Genomic DNA, 24,429 nt, shown 5'->3' on the forward strand with positions numbered 1-24,429 from the left:
GCTACATGTGTAATCCTCAGAGATGTGGTGTCACGTTTTTATACTGACGTGAGAAGTTGTTTTTCCGTGCTAGAACATCTTAATGAAATGTATTTCTGTGAATCATACAGAATAAGCATTTGCTTCAGCTACACAAATGTATGCTTCCCTAATGTAAACATAATATGATACAAAAAGTACTGTGTCAGACGTGGAAAAATATGTAGCACATCAATCATCAGTTGCCAATCTCTTTGGGGCTGAGGTCTTGACACCAAATAAATAAATAAATAAATAAAACTGTTAAAATATGACTTAACATTTTAGTGTTAAATCATATTATATAACCATGTAATACCAAGTCATCACGCCAGGTCATGGATTATAAGGTTGCACACAGCACACACTTTCATAGGTTTCAAAGAGGCAAACTGACAGGGCCATCAGAGGATAATCATAGTTTTGCAATTATATTTTCAGTACAAAACTAGACTGTATTGTTTAGTCCGCACTATTACTGTTTACTAGAATAAATGATGTGTGTTCTGATGCTAAACCCACTCTTCTCATCATACTACGTTCAAGGACTGATGAACTGCAGCGTGGTCCCTGGACAGCCATTGCTCTTGAGAGGACCTGGATACATAAAAAAGTTTGTCACATTGTCTGTGAGTTAACAACGGGCTAGTTAGACACCAGATTAAGACTGAAACTAATCAGGTTAGGATCTCAGTGACTGAAAGTGCATTAGACCAAACACACTACACACATTGAGATCCATCGTTGATATCCCCTGCTATAAAATACACTAGGACACATGTCGTGGATGGCTTTCTCCATCCAGATGCAGTTGTTGGATGCCACAGCAGTACCAAACTGAGATTAGGTGGGGGGGGGGCAACGTGTACCCTGTAGCGTACAGCTGTAGAGCATCAACAAGCCTCTCCAAAACTGTCACACGTGTCTTGTACCGCTCCGATTCTGTGCTTTTTCCGATTCATTTGCTCCTTGATTCCTTCACGATGGAAGGGAGGTGATTCTCCTCGCCGCCATTTTTAGGGGAACTGCCTATTGAAGAGAGAAACTTTGACGTTAGCAGCTATCTAGTTGGCCAGTAGCTTGCATGCCTACCAGTTCGTTGTGACTGCTAACGCTTGGCAGTCGTTAGCCACAGCAGCTTGCTTCACGTTGGTATAAATTATCCCTGCGGCCGACCAGTATACATGACAAAGACAACGGTTATTGCTAAAGTGAACAATATAGATAGAAGTCAGTGTGATCGTTGGGCAGTGCAATTGTGCGGCTAGATTAGCATTGCTAATTTATAGCTAGTGAGTTCACACTTTGATTTCTCTGGACTGCAATACCTCGTCTGTGATTGAGCGTCAGCCACTTAACGTTACTCTGCGACTGGATTAACCAGCCGTTTATACACCATTTCGCAACCTGTGTGGATTCATTTTAACCGGGTGAGTTTGTCGCTAACTTTAGCTTTCTGCTAACTGACGATGGGTAGCTAGATTTGTTCTCCAATATGCTGCAGTGGATTTCAGATTCTCGCTGGCTTGATTGCTATTCGACAGCTAACTAGCTAGCTAACGTTAACCAAAAGTTACTGTCACAACTTGTATGGTCTGTCGCATCGACAGATTTTAGTCTGCCGCACTGAGTAACTTCAGAGATCCCTTGTTAGCATAAAGGCGTTTGTTTTGAATGTCAGTGTAACTCATCAGCAAAAAATACAATGTACGGGGAGCGAGTATCTTTTTTTTCTAGGATGGCGAAGGCATGTCCCGCCCTACTCTGCCTTACTTTGCCTGTGATTGGCTTACCTTGACATTCTTACCCAATCCTACTCCTCTTGCCTAAACCTAACCAACGAAGGCAGCGACTACAAGCCAATCAGAGGGAGAGTAGGGCGGGGCATGCCTGCTCCATGCCTTCGCCATCCTAGGAAAAAAATACGTATGGGGAGCAGGGCTAGCGAGCTAAATTGTGAGTGGTTTGGTGTAAATAATGGCAACGGATTGCTTTGCCTAAGAAGCGTTAGCTAGCTACGTTAGCTTGCTAATCCGTTTTATGCAACTATCGTTGCAAGCTGTGCCACTCCCTCGTTTTTGTTTGTGTGCACTGTGCTGGTTGTACGTTAAGTGACACTCGGCTTTGGAGGTGTCTGTTTTGGAAGTTTGCTTATCTGTAAAGGACAGCATGATGAGTCACATACTGTCTGAATAGCAAACTGTGTGACGGTAGGTGACATTGGGTCAAGCCTTTCTATGTCTGCCGCATGTACATGTCCTGGCATTGTGTTTACAAGTAGCAGGGTAGTATGACAAGTCATTGTGAGTATGATTGTGTAAGCGACAAGGAGAGCTTGCGTCCATCTGCTGCTGATGGTTTTTTTTGTGCACTGACGTGAGTCGCATTCCTCAGTTTTCTGTGTTGTTATTGCGTAACACTGGCTATCACTCAGCCAGCTACTCTTCTGCCTGGCTTATCTGTGATTTCGTCGATTAACTTATGCATGACACGCAGGAATCGCTACACAACGCTTTAACACAACACTTTGAATATGGTTAAATCACGCATAACGTCAGTGTTGTGACATCACCTCTGTCGGAGTGATCTGTCAAATGCGATGTCCAGGTTTGATGACTGATACCCAAACAACTAGCCTACACATGCTCTATGTTTTATGTGCCACATATACACTGGCTCTGTTTGTTCAATAAGCACTGCAGTATGACTAGTCCACCTATCTTTGTTCGTGTCTTTAGACCGCGATGAACAGCTGTCCATGTTATTAATGCAGCCTGGCAGGTACGACTTGTCCTCTGTTATCACGTATTTCTGCTAGGCTGCCTGTCCCTGTTTTCCTGTTCTTTATAACATGTCCTGATCTGCACACATTTCAATTGTTTATGTATGCACCTGCATACTTGTCAAAACAACAGTGCATTCTAAGGCTGGAACCCCTTTACTTTCAAGGACTTGCTGCTAGCTGATGATGAAAAGTATGCAGCGGTTATTGACTGTGAACATCTCAATGCATGAGAAGCCTATGCGAAGTTAAGTTATGTTCTTGTGTGTCCAGAGTTAAAACGGGGTGCAGAATATGAGCACACTGCATAATGGATTTAAGTGTCTCCCAGGAATAATGGATTAGACATTGAAGCAAAGCTTGCGCTGCTTGCTAAAGTCTAGATTCAAGTCAGTCAGTGGCAGTCAGCCACTGCAGAACAAGTGCCATTTCAATAATATGATCCACTGCAGTACTGCCATCATAATGTTTTTTGTTTTTTTTTAGCTTACTGATTGTAATGTTACAGTGCATTTATATTTAATCACATTGTTTTAGTTGGCAAAACTAATGGCTAATCAATTGACAGTGATCCTCAGGTGTTATATAGCTGTGTTGACTAACCCAACTGACAGTGACATCTTCAGTGACATGGCAATTTAAAAAAAGTGAGATAATAAAGTTATGGTGCGCTTCCTTTAAAGGAATTCCTAAGCATCTGGTCAAGGTCTTTGATTGAGGCTGGCTGCTGAACAGTTGGAAACCAATGCTTGCATATTTGATGAGTCAGACTGAGAGCAAGAAGTAAAACAGGGAGGATAGTAGGGCTGCTCGATTATGGACAAAATCTTAATCACGATTATTTTGGTCAATATTGAAATTACGATTATTAAACACAATTACTCATTGTCTTTAAAATTAAAATGATGATGAATTGCACAGCCCTAGAGGATAGGCACATCAAACATATTTTTTAGGTGATTTACAAAGGACACATAGACAATAATAAATATCCACAATAGTTGCTGGTCTGCCATTTTCTGATTAATTTTGACTTGAAACAGTCTATGATTCTGTCTCAAGTTACTCTTACATCCACTGAGAGGACTTTATAAACTTTGTTTAAATGCCTGTATGTCTTGTTGTTGAAGGGGCAACGGGGAGATTGTCTTCTTTTTTACCCAAGTGTGTGTTGATGTTCGGGTCATTTATACCAACAGGAAGAGTGTAAATGGAGCTCGGTGAGTGAAACGGGATGGGTCAAATCCTCTTAGTGTTTGGTCACTCCACTCCTCTCCCCTTGTCACCATCATCTTTAGAGTACCACAAATCGGAATGTGTTGTTAACATTTGGTAGCTAGAGAGTGTTCACTTCCTCCGCTCAGTGAAAGCCACGATCTGTAATCAGTCTGGGGAGCAGGAGCACGGACACCCCACCCTCCATCTTGGGGGATAGAAACATGGTGTGTAAGCCATTTGAACAACAGCACAAATGTAGGTCATGAAAGTAACATTGTCTCGGAACAAACAGCTGTGCAGTGCTGTTTTAAATAGGCATTTGGCTGATCTTTAAAGTAGGAATGCATCTAACCCATCTATTCTCTTTTCTATGGAATTCAATATCTAAACACAGCATATTGGTTGCCATTTTTAGGCTTATGTACATTTGAACTATGTTGTTGTTATAAAGTTGCACAATTTTACAACATGAGTCTTAAGTATTTGGGCTAAACTATGACCATTTCATAAAATACACCCGCTCACTGCATTCCTACTTTGAATTATTTAGAAATACAGCATTTAGCACCTTGCTGAGGAACATTTTGAAAGTATGTCTATGAAAGTATATATGCAGCATATATTTCTGTTGAGGTGTGTATGTGTGTGTGTGAAATGAAGAAAATCAAAATGACTACTGAGTTTCCACAGTTCTGTAGAAAGGCCTGCATACCCACAGAGGTGATATCAGTTATTCTGGTTGATTAGCCTAGATTTTTTTTCATCTTGACATTTAAGGTTGAAGCTTTGCTGAGGTCAACAATGTACCTAAAATACTCAACAGTGCAAGTTGTCCCGCCTTAGCTGGTGCAGCAAATTTAGGAGAGTCAGGGAGATGTCTGCACAGAGAAGGCGTAATCAGCCAAAATAACTCAAACTGTAATTGTAGCTAGTCACAATATGACCCGGGACAGTTGGCTATTAAGCAAAAAAGTGTTACTTTGGAGATGGATTTATGATGCTAACTGTTGTTGTTTTGGATTTCAAACAGCAACAAAATGTAAAGGAACTGTGATGGAGGGATGGATATCTTACACTGTGTTTTAAACAGCTTTTCCTTTGTATTCTTTTCATTATCTTTCATATCTTGAACATCGTTTGTACATCTTTTCTCTGCATTTTGATAAATCAGCAGACAGCAGGATTGCTCCAGGGTTGCTCCTCTGTAACTGACCCTGTGCAGCTAAGAGAATTTCACAATGGCGATCAATAACGTATTTGATTATTTATCATCCCTCTCCATTCTCTCTCTCTCTCTCCCACGTGCACTCTCTCTCTTTTTCTCTCTTTGACACTCCTTGCTACTCAGCTTGGTGTATTGGCTGTCTCTTCATTAGGCTTCTTGGTGATTTTACAGTGCAGAGGAAATCAATTCACATAATACACAAAGAGAATCCATTTTCTTGAGCAGTAACGCAAAACAACTTTGTGTGTGTGTGTGTGTGTGTGTGTGTGTGAGAGAGAGAGAGAGTGTGTGTGTGTGTGACATACTGTATTTTCTAGACTTTCAGAAATGCACACAATCCATAGAGCAAAATAATGAAATGCTCGTGACCTTTCCCTTTCCCATACACAATATAGTGGCCAGGGAGTGTATATGTAATATAATATATGTTCTTTTACTTTACAATGTTATCTTACTATTACCAGCCAATAAAACCATCACAACGTTTGAACAACTCCAACCTTTCTAATTTAACATCAACAAAAACTGTCCTTTTTAATTATTGATTTTTTTCAATTGGTTATGCTTTTAAGTTATGCCTCCCTCCCTTTGTTCCATTGAATTATCCAGTTTCATCAGGCAATGAAATTAAGGAACCAAGATGCTCTTAAATACAGTTTCCTTGTTCATTAGTAAGTCAACCATCTCTTAGAACATGACCATTTAATGTTACACAGGCAATGGACGCACTCCAGTCCACTGAGCAACCAGTGGATTCTTTATACAAGCATAACTCACTCAAACCTTTTTAAAATGTAATATTCATAATTAGTATTGGTTAAAAATAGTGAAGACAGGCCAACATTGTCTTAAAAAATCAATGACTTAAAAAGCACATCTATTAGAAAATAGTCTAGAAACTATATGGAAATGAGGTCATTTCCTTACAGCAACTAGCAAAATCCTTATGAGACAAGGAACTATTCGTTTTAGTGAGTGCAGCTTTAATTAAGAGGAATTAATCATACCATTGTTATAAGGAGGCGTCCATTGTGATCACATTTTATTTTAATTAAAGGATGATTCTGTGTATGGCTATCTTAATATTGTCCAACGTGAATAAGCATTTAATACTGGTAAATAATAGTATGCTTTTTAGCAACCTAGCTTGTGGTCTCACATTGTAAAATGTCAAATCATTGTGTGCTGAATCACGTATTGATGAGGAAGTATAATCACATGTTTGGTGGGGAAAGTATTTTTAAAAAAGTACAGAGTTTTGACAGCAGAGTATTAATAACATTGTTTTGTTGCTTCTAATGTTCATGCTTTGTCAGTATGTTATGCTTATTTGGGGCGGGGCGAGACCGCCAGTTTTGTCTATGCTAGGAAATTAATCATTTAGAGCACTTTGTCAACACTACTTCTAAGCTACTTCTAAGCCTTTATGCCTTTCACAAAGACACAGAGGGGTCTGTCTGTTAATATACTGAATGTCAAGTTTACCTTATAGCTTGAATCTGTAATGTAATTTAAAAATATTGTATCATTATTATGTCTTGTCTGCACTGTTGAGATTTTTCAACACAGGCAGTACATTTGCCTAGCTTCACTTTTTTGTCCTTAGTACATTATTTAAGACCATTGTCCTGCTAGAAACTGAATCATTGTCCAACATTAAGTCAGATTGGATGGCATGTCTTTACAGAATAAGGCCATGCTTGCTTTAAGTCACTGTGCACAAGAGAAACATCCTTACGCCTGAATATTCAGTTTAAGGTTTAAACTTTGATTCATATGGCTTCTTTCAACCTTTTAACAGTCAACATTTGGTGTAGTTGGGACACATTTAGCAGCCAAACATATGTATTAAAATGCGTATCTTATAATGCTGCAAGCATTGTGACAGAATTAGACCAAAAAGTGAATGACTATTCCCTAGAATTCAAAAAGACTTGGTCTCTGCTCGTGTTACTAAAGCTTGTTTCCAACAGCAGTTTTTAGCTTCTCTACACTAAGATATTCATTGTCCTTGAGGGCTGTGTGTCTTGGTATACAAGTTTCACTTTTGTGTTTTTTTTCTCAGTCAGCTGGATAGCTTTTTCAGCAGGAGAAACCTTGTGACATTAAGCCAGCAGTGTGGTTTTGGTACAGCAGGCTTCCAGGCTTCCAGGCTAGGCTAGCGGTGCTGCAGAACCAAAGATAAACCGAATGAGGCAACTATCAGTTTTCCCACTGAGCGTTTCTGTAAAGACATACGTGTGGTGTTAAGGTGTGGATGGGTTTGTTGCCAATTTCTGGCCGAAGCAAGACATGTAGGTGAGGTTGAAATAGGTGGAGTAATTCTTTTATTCCATGTTGGTGGTTAACATTTGGGAATAGGAAAAGTACAAACTAGAGGTGAGTGCTTTGTACATTTCCTTTCCACTCTTTAGGTGTACCCCCCTGTATACACATAAGGTATGTTTGGCATCAAGCCATAATGTCACATGAGACAAATTGGTGTCTTTTACCTCATCCTGCTCAAAATGTTAAAGCATATATTCACAGAACAACGGATGATGTGGGTCTGCAAGCTTAGTTAAATAACCGTCAGTCACAGTAAAAGCTACAACCTCGAAATTATTTTAGTAATTATTGTAACTTTAAAAAGCTGATGCGACAAAAACAAGTACAATCAAAACAATTAAAACCTATTAAACAAACAGCACATGCACATTATAGCAGTGTCACCTATACAATGCAGTATATAGGGCGTTGACATGCTAGTTTGTATGAATCCTAATACAACGCTTGATTAGTAGAACCGTCTCTTTGTTTGTAGTGTTTCTACAGTATATCCTAAGAAAAGACCTTTAGAGGTTTGGAGAATTTGCAGTATAAGGTACAAAATATACAATATATGCATATACATACACTCAGTATTATGAATATGTGGTAGAAAACTTTGCATGTGAACACATACATAAATTTACATGCATGTTAAATGAATTAGCTAGAGCAAAATTGCATCCATTTTAGAGTACACAATAAAATTTAACTCAAGGTCCTCTAATTTATCATTCAATGCGGCTCAACCCCATTACTGTAGGCCACCTCCATAGCAGAGGACATGAAATCAATCATTGAGCTGGGATATTTGCATTGCCCAGTCATTCCAGTAGCTTGCAGATCTGTAATAATTGCTGAAGTAATCTGAACTGATGCACTTGTGATGACTGCAATTAGTAGATTATATTAGGGTCAGCACTTGAAGGTGTGACTAGTGGCTAAAATCACCTTGTTTAAGATACTTCAGGAGCCTCTGACCTTTCTGAAGAAACGTGCTGTCTTTAGTTGTTTGTATGTGGCCAAATTTTGTGCATGAACATAATGAAATCACTGAAGTAAAAAATGACAGGCTGGCTCCAGTCCGGCCAATGTAGAGTTGTTGTTCTGGAGCCCTGCAGTCAATTCCTGAAACACCTTTTTCCAGCCTATGTATCACAGCATTTTATTTTTGTTTCCTTTCGTAGAGTGTCTTTATTGTGTGTTGTGGTTGGAATGGATGAAAAGCAGAGTTTGATAAAATGTGACTTTGAGTCCATCATGTTTTATATTTGGATTTGTGTCGCAAGATGAGATTTCCTCCTTTCAAAATTTGGCCATTTACCTTTCTCACTTCCATCTTTATTCAATTCAATTTTATTTATAGTGTCAAATCACAACAGGAGTTATCCCAGGACACTTAACAGATAGAGTAGGTCTAGAACACACTATAATTCATACTCGCGTCAGCTGAGCAAATAGACTGGTCTTCATACTGTGTCGGATCAGGGTGTTTTATCGTGTCCTCGCTAACACCTCTGTCTCTGTGACTCTGCTTCTGTCCATCTAGGTGCCCATGTGCTGGTTCCTTAGTCCCATCCATTACTGCAGATGAATCTTCAGCTGCTTTGGTGTAGCTCAGCACCCAGATAGTCCCATCCCCTTTACGTGGGTGACAAGGGACTACATTAACCAGGATGCCCTCCTCTGTAAGGGCAGGGAGCCTGAAGGATCCGGATGTGGCTGAGCTTTTCTTCAAAGAAGACCCAGAGAAGCTTTTCTCTGACCTCCGAGAGATTGGCCATGGCAGCTTTGGCGCTGTCTACTTTGTAAGGCAACTACATCTTCACGCTGACTCATAAAAAAGAGAAATGTACTTTATAGATTTATTATAGATTATAGATGTTAATCATGGATTTGGTCACTTAAATACAGGAAAACTTTATTCAGTATATTAGGGGTGACTCTGAATAGTCGACTATTTGTGAATTTGATCTAAGGAGCCTCATTCGACTGCCAATCTAACACGTGAATCGTTGCAGTGGCGGAAAATGTGGTTATGAAACAGGATTTCCATTTGGGCTATATGGGGGTGCTGAATGTGTGATTTTACATAGAATTGCTTGGATTATTCCAAGAAATCATGATATATGGCCTATTTTGGAATACATTTATGAATCGGAGCACTCGCATAAGAACGTATTACGATAGATGAACAATTACAATTTATGAACAATTATCTGTCAAAATCAGCAGGGGGAGGAGCTTAGAAACAGCTATTGCGGCTTGCAGCGCTGTCGTTGACTGTCCCCTCACTCCCCTTTCGTTTCCCATATGTCTGTGGGGGGTGATTTAATTTGGGCCAAAAGTTCTATTTACAACCATGAAAAGCAAGCAGGATAACTAAGTGACTTGTTCTATCTGTCTATCGATCTCCTCCGCTCCCACAGCAAAGTTGTGATTATTTTGACTGATATTGCGATATTGGAAGGAATGATTATTTTTACATCATTATTTTCATTTTCATTGAAAAACATATTCAAATTGTTGTGGTGTGATTTTTGTGAGGATCTTAACTAAACAAAGATGTTTTCTTAAGTCTGTAGAATATGATGATGATGATGATGTAGGCCAGGACCTCTCTGTAGCACGACAATATTTAATTTTAAATGGGATTTTATCATCATAATTTGATCATTTCACCTTCAACAAATGTTGCGCCTCTTGTGATTTAAGAATTGCAGTAGGCTGTATAGCAATTTTGATAACATTTTGATTAATTGTTTAGCCCTACTTACAATTTGCCAGAGTTTGTCTAACACTTACTAACTGTAAGTTATTTTTATCACCCCATGTTGGAATTTAATAACACAGAGGTACAGCGGAGTGAAATGACTCACCCTAGCTTTCTGATCTGACTTTTTGTTCTTGAACACTACACACAGTGTGGTTAAAATAAGTACAAGAGGTCTTGAAAAATCACATCCTCGATGAGAGAAAATGTACAGAGAATTAGATGTACTGTATGTTATGGTTATGGTTGAAAAGATTGTACTGACAGTGAACTTTGTGTTTCTCAGGCACGGGATGTACGCACAAATGAAGTGGTGGCAATTAAAAAGATGTCCTACAGTGGCAAACAGTCTAATGAGGTGAGACGAGATTGATTATATTTCTATAATAGTTCAGACCTTTTTCACACAGAATGGGAAGTATTTTACTTTGAACATTAAAAAATTATTTATATTTTGGTTTGTAAATGTATCAAACCATAACTTCTGTGTGCTTCCATACACCTCACATCGTTTTAGCCGCTCTTTGTGTTTCTGACAGTACAAGATCTTGACATGTATCTTTATATAACGAATGTTGTGCTGATATCATCAATGAATATTCATGTCAAATAGTGAAAGGTCACCCCTGTGTGTGCGCTTTCACTGTCCCAGATACAGTTCACTCTGCTCATGATTTCAGATTAGCTATAATGAGATTACACATAATCTGTGAGAGAACTACCTTACACCTATTTCCACTAAATGACTATCTTCTGCGCACACGCATATGCAGTCACCTCCAACGCATAAATCCAAGCAATGCATTGCCTGTTTTGTTTCCCTTCTTTCCTCCGACAGAAATGGCAGGATATTATAAAGGAGGTGAAGTTTCTCCGGAGGATCCAGCACCCCAACAGTATAGAATACAAAGGTTGTTACCTCCGTGAGCACACAGCATGGGTAAGTCACCTGTTAACAACAATTTACAACTGGAAGATGATCTCATTATACAGTGTGTAAGGGTGTCTATACATTGCAATTCTTGACTTTATCTCTTGTTTCCAGCTGGTGATGGAGTACTGTCTCGGCTCAGCCTCCGATCTGCTAGAAGGTGAGCAGGTGTTGTATGTTTTTTTTGTGATTTAACCCTTCCACAAGAGATGAGATGTAGGACTGTCTGTGTGAGCTCACAGAACAGAAACCTGGACATTGATGTGTCTTCATCAGCTGGTGTCGATTACTGCTCAAACTGTTTTTCCTCCTTCAGTTCATAAAAAACCTTTACAAGAAGTAGAGATTGCAGCCATTACACATGGTGCTCTGCAAGGGCTGGCCTACCTTCATTCCCACAATATGATCCACAGGTGAATGATTTTTATATGACATATTGGTTTATTGGTTATTAAGAAGCTTCTATAAACACTGTTTCCCCCTGCTCTCTCACACGTCTTTCTTTATCTCTCTCAGGGATGTGAAGGCAGGTAACATTCTGCTGACTGAGCCTGGGCTGGTCAAACTGGCAGACTTTGGCTCTGCCTCCATTGCCTCACCTGCCAACTCCTTTGTGGGAACGCCATATTGGTAAGTGAAAACTGAAAGAATTTAAAGTATTTTATGTATTAAATGTTGAGCTGACCAAAGTGTGATGTAATGAACAGTCTCTTATTGAGTGTCTGCTTAAAGAAGCATTGGCTCTTGAAATGGATTTGACTGTAAACAGTATTTACCTTTATTTGCATATCCACACACACACTTAAAAAGCACCCTGCTGATGTATTCAAATGCTTTTCTGCTGTGATTGTTGAGGGCAATGTATGCTCAGGATGGAGACATCATCTTCAGAATTATATACTCTTATTTACAGAATATTGTGCTTTTTTGGTGTTATTTATGCCGTTGAGAAATAACTTAGATGACTCATGAAAAACATCATTATTTAATTCCAACAAAGTGACAGTGTGTTTTTTAGTTTGCAGATTAATATTAAAACAAAGGTACTGTCTTCTTTTTTTTCCACATAAAGACGGAAGTGTGACTGAGTATCTTTGAAAGTCTCTCTTTTTTTAAAAGGACTTTTAACCTCCCTTTTTTTGTCCTTCTCTATTTCCAATCTTCAATTATCTTTCTCCTCCCTTTATCCAGGATGGCCCCGGAGGTCATTCTAGCTATGGACGAGGGCCAGTATGATGGGAAGGTGGATATCTGGTCCTTAGGGATCACCTGTATAGAATTAGGTAGGTGACAGTATGTGTGTATTTTATCTTTTAAAATGGAACTGCAGTAGAAAGAATATTTTTCGATGAAAGTGAGTGTATACTTAAATACACAATATGTGATCCAGAAATGCAACAAATCATGGCCTACCATTCTAAACACAGAATTTGCTATTAATTAACAGGTCTTTGAACACAAGGACTAACACCAGTAACTACTGTACATTAGAGGGCTGTATTGGGATTGGGATTTTAACTTTGCTGCGGGCGGGAACGGGCGGCTAAAAAAAACACTGCAGGATCGTGATGTAGCCTGGAACCCCCTCACGCCAGCATATGTATGCATGTATAACCCATCTATGAGCAGACACCAGCGTGTCTGAGCCTCCGAGGACGAGGGAGCTCAGAGCCGAGGCTCCGTCCACCGTCCGCCTGCTCCCTCATCCTCTGCTCCTTCCTCCCCGTCTAACAGCAGCAAGCACCTGCCTTCTTTGCCTGCATCTTCTCCCTATTAACCTATAAAATTACGTGTTTTCTCATGCGGGACGGGAGAAGACACAAAATCAATGCATCTCTATTATTGTACGGGCATAAATTCTCAGAGTTTTGCGGGTGCGGGCGGGAGTGGACGTACACATTGCGGGAGCGGGCGGGAGTGTAACGCACACGTTGCGGGTGTGGGCGGTAATGGTCAGAAATTCGCCGGGAGCGGGCGGGATGAAAAAAACAGTCCCGCACAGGGCTCTACTGTACATCTACTTACGTAATGTTGTCTAAGATTTGTTTGATGGATTTGGTTTGATATAAGATTTGGTTAAACCAGTAATATTTATGAACTCAGCAGTAAAACAGTCCAATATCTTCAGTTATGATCAGTTAAAGAAAGGCAAAACATTTTCATCTGAAACTTTAGATATGTTAATACATCTGTGATTTACTAAGAAGGAATACATACTGACTGTCATTTCTGTTCCAGCGGAGAGGAAGCCTCCCTTGTTTAACATGAATGCAATGAGTGCCTTATACCACATAGCGCAGAATGAGAGCCCCACACTGCAATCCAGTGAATGGTGAGATGCGCACCTAAAATTATGAGGTTTACTTTTGTTAAAGGCTGTATCAGTGTCTGACCTTTTGTCTTGTAATCTTTGTTTCAGGACGGATTACTTTAGAAACTTTATTGATTCTTGCCTTCAGAAAATCCCCCAGGACAGACCACACTCTGATGATATGCTGGGTGTAAGTGTGCGCACATACTGGACACTACGACACAGAAACAGAGCGCAGAGTCAGTGTGTTAAGATGGAAGATTGACAAAGGTCCTTGTTATGAATCTCTCTCTGATGTTTGGGCTCTGTTCTGATGAACTAATCCTCTACTTCTATATACACACACACACACACACACACACACACACACACACGTACAGACAGTACAGACAGTACACACAGGGCTCGGTTTTGTAGGAAAAACCGATGTAATTACTGTTGAGATGTGACTTCTGCATCCATTGTTAAGTAACTGAGCAGCTGTCACTTAGTCCATTAATGCTAATGGAAGTTGTCCTTGGGGTATAGAAGCACTGCACACTGTGTCTTCCTTTTTTAAATGTCAAGTTCCAAAAGTGTTACAATGTTCTTTTAACTGCTTCTCAATGTGATCTTCTTTAATTGGACTTCTGGCCCAACTTTAACTTCTAGCAAAGTGCCTGCTAATCATTCTAAAAATCCTATTTTTGTCAGCTCGGATTTTATTCTTATATCTTTGTCAATATTGACAAATGGCCATCATCTGCATGATCCACTCTACTACACAATTTGCATTGATCATAGAGCCTAACAAATGTTAGCAATGTAAAATAAACAGCTATAAACACTAGGAACAATGTGAGTTGTGCTGTCTAACTTAATACAGGCCTTTCTTTCTGCAGTTTCAGTGCAAAACCATCCACCGCCTCATTAAATATAGTGCCCTGACCAGAATACTGAAACTAATAGCCAATTCAGCACTCTGAGCTAACTGGGAGGGTTGCTTCTTGGGATATTGGATGTTTTACGTTTGTGCAGTTTATGGCACAAAAACAACTTCACACGTTGATCTACTCCATAAGCTCTCAGTCATTCTGGTTTGTTTTCTTCACTCTTCCCTCCAGCACGCATTTCTGCAGCGTGAACGTCCGGACTCCGTGCTGATGGATCTTATTCAGAGGACCAAGGATGCAGTGCGGGAGCTTGACAACCTGCAGTACCGCAAGATGAAGAAGATCCTCCTTCAGGAGGCCCACAACGGACCCACAGCAGAAGCCCAGGATGGAGACGAGGTGTGTGGATGTTTGTATATTAAAGGTGTAGTAAGCGATGTTAAACCACTACACTTTCTGTCAAATTCTGCGTATATTTTCTCACGGTCACCTAGCTCTCTATTTTCTGTGTGCGCTGAAAAAGAATCCAGTGTTCCTACACAGCCCTGGCTCTGTAAATGGAAAACAAACAGAAAGGTGAGCAAGAGCCACAAAACACTATTCCAGCCAATCAGCAACAGGCGGTGGCAGTTGCTCGCTCGTGCGAGCGAGTGAAGGGGGCGGGGGGGAGGGAGGCATGTGAATGTGCCGTCTGGGGCCAGGAGTTCTCAACAAGAAGAGTTCCTTTCCGCTCTGTCTCCAGGAGCTGGAGCCGGGCGGAGGTCGGACAGGAACGGTGAACAGTGTCGGCAGTAATCAGTCCATTCCCAGCATGTCCATCAGCGCCAGCTCCCAGAGCAGCTCTGTCAACAGTCTGAACGAAGCAGCCCAGGACAGCCGCAGCGAGCTGGAACTGATGGAGGGAGACCACACCGTCATGTCCAACAGCTCCGTCATACACCTCAAACCGGTGGGTAAAGTGACACCGACACAAAGCTATTTAGAGGAAGGATGTAGTGCGTTATTTTCATTTTTGATTAAAGGGGTACTTCACCGATTTTACACATGAAGATTAGTTTATAATAATGTCTGTGGCTCTGGTGGGGCTTTATATAGTCTGAGAAAATGAATCAAGTGGCATCAATTTATAACAGAAACCCTGTAATGCAAATTGAGGATGTCAAATTTTAAAAGACATGGACATATACAATTCAGGGAAGGTCTAATGAAAGATGCTATTGAGTTGCGGGAAATATAGGATCAAGTGGTTTTGGAGTGTGACCCATACTTGGAGGTCAGGTTAAGTCGGGCTCTGCAGCATCAATGTTGACCATTTTTATTCTGTCTCGTGCAAGTCCCAAAAATTGGCATACAAAGTTGTTTCTGATTCTCCTATGTTCTGTCTTGATCTGTTTCTCCCCTTATCCCAAACCGTCCCATGCCCCCAATGCTTCCTTTTGTCTATGTTAAATACCGTAACAATATAATATGTTAATCCTGCTGCCTTATGTCTCCAGGAAGAAGAGGAGAGTTTCTCTGGGGAGCAGGCAGCCAACAATGAACCCTCTGAGCCCCAGCCAACACCAGCTCAGCCCCCGAGGAAGCACTACCGCAACAGAGAGCACTTTGCCACCATACGCACAGCGTCACTCGTGAGAGAACACTTGTTTACTCCTTCATGCAGCTCACTTACTAATTCAATTTATCAGTGGATGTATACCAGAAAGGGCCAGATATTTAGTGCTTAATGTTTGACAAAATTTCTGTGACATAATTTTAAATGTTCTACATTACATACAGTACATCTACTAAGTCTTTCAACATTGCTGTTATATCTACACATTTCAGTAAGATGTCTTTATCCCTCTGTACAAACACCAAGCCAAATTTCTATATTTCATCACATTATTCAAATAATCTAAATCTAAATGGACTGTGCTGATTCTCTCCTGCGTCCACATCTTGCAGGTGACCCGTGAGATGCAGGAACACGAGCAGGACTCGGAGCTGCGGGAGCAGATGTCAGGATACAAACGCATGAGGCGGCAACATCAGAAGCACCTGATGGCCCTGGAAAACAAGCTGAAAGGGGAGATGGATGAGCACAGGCTGAGGCTGGACAAAGAGCTGGAGAGTCAGAGGAACAACTTCACCCAGGAAATGGAGAAGCTGCTCAAAAAACACCAGGCTGCCCTGGACAAAGACGTATGTAGCAAAAGGAAAACGCCATTGGCCTACTGATACTGTGCAATCCAACTATTTCTATATAGCAAGCTTTTTTTTTGTCTCCTAATCGATATTTGTGTTTGGTGTAGCTTAAGACGTTTACCAACGATGAGAAGAAGTTCCAGCAGCACATCCAGGTGCAGCAAAAGAAGGAGCTCAGCAGCTTCCTGGAGTCACAGAAGCGGGAGTATAAACTTCGCAAGGAGCAGCTCAAAGAGGTAACACACTTGAACCGCGCACATCTCCACCACAACCTATGATGATTTTGTCTATGATTTACCCAAATCAACTAAACATACATAATAAAGTATACACTTGGACTCCTTTAGGTGTGTGGTCGAGGTACATGTAAATGGAACTAGCTCTGCTATATGTACTATACATGTTTATCTATATAATTGTTCTTTTATTTTATTTTGATGGTATGTTTTATATGATGTGAATGTGCTGGGCCCGATTGACAATGGGTGGGCAGAGTTGGGCGTCACTATTAGGGTTGCTGGTTATTTTTTTGATTAATTGATGATTTTAATCTCTTGGTCTACAATATGTATAGAAAATTGGGAAGATACCCATCACAGTTTTTTTTAAAGCCCAGGGTTATGTCTTCAGATGTTTTGTTTTTTCTGACAATCAGTCCAAAACCCAAAGATATAGTTTGTTATCACATAAGACAAAGAAAAGCAGAAAATCCTCACAACTGAGTGGCTGGAACCAGATACTTCTTGCATTTCTGCATGAAAAATGATTTAAACAAATGAATTAGTTATCAAATTAGTTGCTGATTAATTTTCTGTTGATTGACTAATCAATTAATTGACTAATTGTTTCAGCTCTTGTCATATAATAATTGATATAATAATACATATAATATAAAAAAAAAAAAATATATATATATATATATATATATATATATATATATATATATATATCTGGCATACACTGAAGAAGGCAGAGCTTGAAGAATCTGTGTTTTGATTGTACTGTTGCTATTAATTGAATAACAGCAAAATGCAAGAAGAAAATATATGAGTGCTCACCCAATGCTGACAAACTGTAATATCCATAAATCCCAGGAATGCCAATGCCCTGACATACTGAAAGAAAACTAAATTAACACCTGTGTGGCAGGAACTGAGCGAGAACCAGTCGACTCCTAAGAAAGAGAAGCAGGAGTGGCTGTCCAAGCAGAAAGAGAACATCCAGCACTTCCAGGTCCGGAACTCTCAGACAATATGTACACTTGGCAAGCCCAAGACCAAATGATGCTTTACACAGGCCCAGCAGTGAATTCACACAGTCTGTAGAATCTGTGATGTTAACAGAACTTGATTCCCAGGCGGAGGAGGAGGCCAATCTGCTGAGGAGACAGAGGCAGTACCTGGAGCTAGAGTGTCGGCGGTTTAAACGTAGGATCCTCATCGCCAGACACAATGTGGAGCAGGATCTTGCTAGAGAGGTATTTAGTCACACAGGGAGAGCCAGCCACCTCCACCCACTTTTATGTTTTTGATTGATTTTAGTTGTTTGACCGCTGTCACCCAGCATTCTCTCCTCTTCTTCAGGAGCTGAACAAACGGCAGACACAGAAGGACCTCGAGCACGCCATGCTGCTCAGACATCACGAGTCAATGCAGGAGCTGGAGTTCAGGCATCTGGGGACGATCCAGAGGGCGCGGGCAGAGCTGATCCGGACTCAGCACCAGACAGAGCTCACCAACCAGCTGGAATACAATAAGAGAAGGGAGAGGGAGCTGAGGCGCAAGCATGTCATGGAGGTCCGACAGCAGCCCAAGAGCCTCAAGGTTCGTAGACTCATGGGAGTTTTTTTTAAAAGTTTTTTTCTTGGATGCAGTTCTGTAATGTACCCCGCTATACAGACTCACTTACACAACACTTGCAGCGGTCAAGCTCCCTAACTCAACTTCTTCTTTTATTTTCTTTCTTCTTTCTTCAGTCTAAGGAGCTTCAGATTAAAAAGCAGTTCCAGGAGACTTGTAAAACCCAGACCAGGCAGTACAAGGCCCTCAGGAACCATCTGCTGGAGACCACGCCCAAGGCTGATCACAAGGCTGTGCTCAAGAGGCTGAAGGAGGAGCAGACCAGGAAGCTGGCCATCCTGGCCGAGCAGTATGACCACTCCATTAATGAAATGCTCTCTACGCAGGCTGTGAGTACCTAAAGAGAAGGCCTATAGAGTTTAGGTAACAAAAATACAAAAATTTACTAATTTAGTGATGTAGTTTGTAGTTTGGTTTCAATACAATACAAGAAACCAAAATGTACATTGTCAATACCTCGCATTAAGGAACTTAGAAATGTTTTCTACACAACCCTCTTATAACAACATAAGCTAAAAACATATTTAAATTAGCATTATTATATTAGTATTTATGGCTTCCTGGAAGATCTCTTAGGATAAAAAATAAACTATGTCACTGACATTGGGCCAAAAACGAACACTGTGGTGCTTACAAAGAGAGACATATCTATATATCTGGATCTTTCTCTCTTTATGACTTTTTTTTTTCTTTCACTTGCCTGCCCTCAGCTGCGGTTAGATGAGGCTCAAGAGGGGGAATGTCAGGTTTTAAGGATGCAGCTGCAGCAGGAGCTGGAGCTGCTCAACGCCTACCAGAGCAAGATCAAGATGCAAACAGACGCTCAGCACGACAAGGAGAGGAGGGAGCTGGAGCAGAGGGTCTCTCTGCGGAGGGCTCTGCTTGAGCAGAAAGTAAGAAAGGCCCTGGTGATGTCTAGTGATGTCTAGCGTCAGGATGTGTGTCGGTACATTTGGGTGTGACAGTAGACACTAAAGCTGTGTTTTGAATATTGGTAATGGGACTACCCTTTTGTTGACATTCACATACTGTGTCTCATGCATTGTGTCTTTAAGTTGTTCATTCAACCCTTCCTACGTAATTTCCCCTTTCGTGGGCTGTATGTTTTTTTTATTCATGTTTTAAGAGCGGTTGCATATCATATTTCATTGTAGATTTTTATTCCGGGGGTTATTCTTCTATTTCCCAATAATATGAAGACTGTAGTGGAGTGATTCATTTCTGTTCGTTCAACCAAGAACTTTTCAATCAATTCTCCTTTTAAAGCAGACAAATGGCAGACTTTGATTTGTGCGCTTTCACTTAGAATGTATTTTGACCTCATGTGTTCGCTGTTTTTCTCCGCAGATTGAGGAGGAAATGCTTGCGCTGCAGAACGAGCGCCTGGAGCGAATCCGCTCACTGCTGGAACGCCAGGCCCGAGAGATCGAGGCTTTTGACTCGGAGTCAATGCGGCTGGGCTTCAGCAACATGGTGCTCACTAACCTGGCTCCCGATTCCCAGGGAGGCTGGGGGGGAGGAGGTGGAGGTGGCCAGGGGGCTCAGGGTGGAGGCCACTGGCCTGGTGGAGGAGGCGCCCACCATAGTCATCACCACCAGGGGGGCTCCAACTCACAGCAGCCCTGGGGTCACCCCATGCTGGCTGGGGGCCCGCCACCCTGGAGCCTCCACCACCCTGGAGGAGGGAATCAGAGGGGTAGCGCGGGAGGCGCAGGAGGGGTGAGGAACAGTCCTCAGGCTATGAGGAGGACGTCATCGGGGGGGAGAAATGAACAGGGCATGAGCAGGAGCGCCAGCATCACCTCTCAGATCTCCAACGGATCCCACCTGTCGTACACCTAGAACACACACACACACACACACACAAGCAACACGATAATTGTCTTAAAGTCAAATTCTTGTGCACCGAGGTGACGCTACACAGACACGCACCATGCATGCACCACACATACTTCACATACACTTATTTCCCACAGTACATCTAACACACACTACACAGTGCTAAGACTGGGTTTACCTCAGCCCAGTTTCTCTCCATCACCACTGCTCTCTTACATCAGTGTACTGCTAGCAGCAGTCTGTGGAAACCCAGAAGTCTTGAGACTCATCCAAGATGGCTGAGGGCCATATACAGAAAGCCACAGTGCAATAGTGTCATTTTTACTGTAGCCTTCAGTGCTGTTTTTTGTGTTTTGCCATGTTAGTCTCTGTTGCCATTGACCCAAAGTAGTATAATCATATTATCTACCATGGAGTTTATTATCAAGAGTTTGTTTTGCAATATGCGGTTTAATACACTTGGGGTAAATCTGACGCTTTTACAATACGGTGCATTGTGGGAAAATTTGCATCCAGTGTGCAATTTTTAGAATTACATTTAAAAAAATGTGTTACCTCAAATCACTCACAGCTCAAGATTTAAGCACAGACATCTTACTGATAGAAAGTGTAATGAGATTGTTGTTTATGTGCAGTTACAGACGAATGAGAAGGCAGGTGGTAATGTAGGGGTATGACTTAAGATTAAAGAACAGACAGTTTCAGAACAAATTGGGACAGGTCTAGAAGGATCATGAAAACAGAACAAAGGTTGTTGTAAGTGAGTACCAGTGGGTATCTCTGATTTTATAGTAGTAGCACAGGGACGCCCAAAGTGTCACGAATGGCTAAAAGTATGCAATCTTTCATTTCAGCCTAAGTGACTTAACTGAGAGGGTTATTCTCCACCAGAGGGGAAATCTAACCAGTGAAATCACCTTATGCAATGTTTTAATGATATGAGTAGTTAGGAGTTTTTGTGTACTCTGAGCAGGACTACAAAGATGCCAAAGTTAAGGGTGCACAGTCAGATCCATGCCAACATACTGTTACGTATTTAATGAGATTGTGCCAGAGATGTCAGTGGAAATTCAGGTAATACTATGTGGCCAAGTTAGATGCATGTGTTGCTGGATGGAAGGAGAGAAGGGAGTCATTTCTTGCGCATCCTCATTGTCTCAGCTCTTGGGTTTCCACAGACCTCTGCCCACTCTTTACTCACGCCTGCCCAGTGAACAACCAGTCTGAGGGATACTGTAGCCTTATTAGTCCACAGCCGTTGTAACAGGGATGGGTTTTCAGCAGCATCTAACCTCTACTTGAATAGTATCAAAACTAATGTTCACTCCTAAATTGTTTGCAGTAAGTTTCTGGTCTAATCTGGCCCTGTGTTGGTCCGTGAAAGCGATGCACGACGCAGTAAAAAAAACCTTTCTCTGACAAATAGAACCATGCCTGTTGGTCTACCTCAAGAACATTCGAGCAGAGTTTCACCACAGGGTGTCGTGATTAACAATGACATGCGCTTTGGCACAGGCCTTTACCCAACAATGATCAGATTCACATGCACGCACACACAAACACACACACACACACATGCATATAATAGTTACAGATTTTTTATTCCCCAGTGAAACAGTATGTCCCTTTGCCCACTTGGTTGATGGATGCATGTACATGGGTACATTTTGTGAAAATGGGATTGGGACATAAAGGTGCTTAAAAAAAAGAAGAAAAATAACATACTCAGCAGTTGTTTGTTGAGTTGGCTACAAATGAGCAACACACTCGGCAGCATTTGTGCCGGCTCAACAAATCCATCTTAGTTGCTTAAAAATGTCCCTGTGTGTTTTTAATGAAAAAAATAATCATTTTATGGGACTAGAGTTACAGTGAATGAACAGGGAGCGTAAATGAGGAGCTTTACTAGCCCTCTGCTGGTTGGTGACTGCTGAATGTCTCGTTGGGTGGATGGGCGGTGATGCTGTGATCTCTGCTGCCATGCTCCTGCAACCTTCCCTGGTCTGACATCCCACTCTGTCTCACCCCCGGTGAACCCGATGTCATGTTCTGACCAGCGACCTCCCTGATTCCCTCCACCTTCATTTCCTCCCCTCCTCAGCCTGTTGTGGGCTTCACCCCCTCCTTGATGTAATTGGGAAGAGCTCTTTAAGTAAAATAAAGAAAAGTATATATATATATATATATATATATATATATATATATATAATGTGTGTATTATTAGTATTATATAAATCTATAAAAAGGGTTATAGAAAAAAAGAGATAAAGGTGGAAGTATTATTGCGAAATGCAGAGATTATGCATTATCATTTTTAGAGGTGGAATGTACAGGAAACCTGTTAATATTGTATATTTTGAATTTGAAAATATGGAAATCTAATTGACAAATCAAAGACAAATTAACTATATAGTTGTGATGCGGACACAGTGATGTGGTTTTAGACCAGCGGTATTCAAATGAACGTTCCAATTTACAGCTGCTGGGTTTTCCCTGTTTTGCAGCTGCAAGTTCTGAAACTTGATACAGATATTCTGTTGTGAATGATAACACAACTCTAGGTCATATTGCATTGAGTAAATGGCAACATTTTGTTGAATGCTGAAAAAGGATGATTTTGCACATCATTTGAAATCTAGTTAGGTGTCGCTTTGCATTAGCAATGGCTATATTTTAATGACATTATGATACCCAATATAGAAGACTCAACGTGTCTAGGTTTTTCCATGGTTTTTAGAAGACTCAGCCCTAGTAAATGTTATAACACAGAACAATAAAGAATTGTCTTCAAATATCTGGAAAACTGCTGAATTCTACAATATTTGGCTGCATAAACAATATTTAGTGTACTCTACAACCAACATTCTTGCACAAGATGGTCTACCAAGGGTTACTCTTAGGTGTTGTGGGGTCCACGGATATAATTTGGACTTGATTTATGAAAAATCCACCCTCTTCTGTTGTGGTTATACACAAAGCATTTTCACACTGCACTTAAGTTTTTGCCTCTTTATCTTACCACCCTGCACACAGAATTTATAATCATGTTGTTTCTCTTGGCTAAGTTCGGAAAACAACTGAATGTGGTGGTCCGACTGTTCTCTTCAGCCAGTATGCCATTGTACCCAACCTCTTTTTCCAGTTCTCTAATGTTTTATTTCCTTTTATGCCAGAAAGGTTCATTTTACTTTCCAGAAGATGTCAGCAGATTTTGGCTAAATGATTTTTAGACCTCTTGTGTTTACTAGAACTCCCAGGTGTTTTGCGAGGCAGTCGGGCAGAGTCCAGCTTTAGACCTTGGTCACTCTGAACTGGATCAGTTGCACTGATTGCACAAGTGATTGACCAGATTAAAGAGTCTACTGTGATCCCCCATAGTGTTGCTGAGGGACGGCTGCCATTGGCTGAAATAGGCAAGAGGGAGGGTTACGTCTCTGTACAGTCTGTTTATCAGTATTCCCTTTATCTCTGTCATTTGGTGGATCTTGCTGTTTTATTCTCCGTAGTCCAGAGACCTGTTTTAAACTGTATTAAATTGTATAGATTGTGCAAAAAGCTGAATGTCGCATAGCAGAAGAGAAAAGCTATTCCTTACAGATGAAAAAGTGATTTAAAATGTATAAAAGACATTGAAAAAACAAAGTTTAGGGGGATAAATGTAATATTTTGTTTGTAATTACTATTTTTTGTTGGAAGAGGGCTACTGGATAAAGAATCATCTGTAATAAAGTAATTTTAATATTTCTTTGTCCCATGGTGTTTTTTGTGTAGGAGCATAACAACATGCTTAAAAACCTTCAACCTAAATACTTGAATTCTTTTATACTGTTTGTCATAAATGACTAGGGTATTATAATACATTTTAACCCTGTGTTGTCTTCCTTTCAATCTTGAAAAACACACTTTTTTTTCAACGTTTTTGAAGCCTTTTTTTCACTGTTTGTTTTTGCTTTTTCCAACATTTAAAATTTTTCTTCTACACATTTCAGCGCTTATTTCTAAGTCCCATATTTTCTGATATAAAATAAAAATTTAAAACGGGCCAATGTGACCCGAAGTCAACACAAGGGTTAAATTGATGGTGCTACTCTTTGACATGTATTTGAC

The 24,429-nt window shown here is 40.8% G+C and overlaps 1 protein-coding gene and 1 long non-coding RNA gene across 4 annotated transcripts; one reads left to right on the forward strand and one right to left on the reverse strand.

Moving 5' to 3' along the window:
- Positions 1 to 810: 810 nt before the first annotated feature.
- On the forward strand, positions 811 to 22,158 carry LOC116036953 (serine/threonine-protein kinase TAO1-like). 3 transcript variants are annotated; one of them, XM_031280628.2, is made up of 21 exons: positions 811 to 1,448; positions 9,100 to 9,358; positions 10,610 to 10,681; positions 11,162 to 11,263; positions 11,369 to 11,414; positions 11,571 to 11,667; positions 11,771 to 11,884; positions 12,446 to 12,537; positions 13,493 to 13,586; positions 13,674 to 13,755; positions 14,669 to 14,836; positions 15,180 to 15,386; positions 15,934 to 16,068; positions 16,385 to 16,621; positions 16,732 to 16,860; positions 17,774 to 17,857; positions 17,982 to 18,101; positions 18,208 to 18,447; positions 18,600 to 18,812; positions 19,194 to 19,376; positions 19,831 to 22,158. In XM_031280628.2, the coding sequence occupies exons 2-21, from the start codon at positions 9,227 to 9,229 to the stop codon at positions 20,323 to 20,325; spliced, it is 3,042 nt and encodes a 1,013-aa protein (XP_031136488.1). In that variant the 5' UTR covers positions 811 to 1,448; positions 9,100 to 9,226; the 3' UTR covers positions 20,326 to 22,158. The 3 variants fall into 3 exon arrangements, with proteins under 3 accessions (XP_031136488.1, XP_035846846.1, XP_035846847.1); XM_035990953.1 differs by lacking the exon at positions 811 to 1,448 and adding an exon at positions 1,981 to 2,228; XM_035990954.1 differs by lacking the exon at positions 811 to 1,448 and adding an exon at positions 2,260 to 2,394.
- LOC118492999 lies at positions 5,339 to 23,350 on the reverse strand. The gene is made up of 3 exons (XR_004894931.1): positions 23,217 to 23,350; positions 19,965 to 19,968; positions 5,339 to 5,351 (listed from the first exon to the last, which is right to left on the reverse strand). It is a non-coding gene; the product is annotated as an uncharacterized LOC118492999 (long non-coding RNA).
- Positions 23,351 to 24,429: the final 1,079 nt, after the last annotated feature.

The sequence above is a fragment of the Sander lucioperca genome, chromosome 13, assembly GCF_008315115.2.
Source record: "Sander lucioperca isolate FBNREF2018 chromosome 13, SLUC_FBN_1.2, whole genome shotgun sequence".
NCBI classification, from domain to species: domain Eukaryota; kingdom Metazoa; phylum Chordata; class Actinopteri; order Perciformes; family Percidae; genus Sander; species Sander lucioperca.

What these genes read in the sequence shown, in the direction of transcription:
- LOC116036953 (XM_031280628.2), top strand. Translation starts at nt 9,227, where the DNA reads ATGCCCTCCTCTGTAAGGGCAGGGAGCCTGAAGGATCCGGATGTGGCT. An exon ending in AGCCTCCGATCTGCTAGAAG is followed by an intron (nt 11,415 to 11,570) that starts GTGAGCAGGTGT and finishes TTCCTCCTTCAG; the next exon opens with TTCATAAAAAACCTTTACAA. An exon ending in GGGCTCTGCTTGAGCAGAAA is followed by an intron (nt 19,377 to 19,830) that starts GTAAGAAAGGCC and finishes TTTTCTCCGCAG; the next exon opens with ATTGAGGAGGAAATGCTTGC.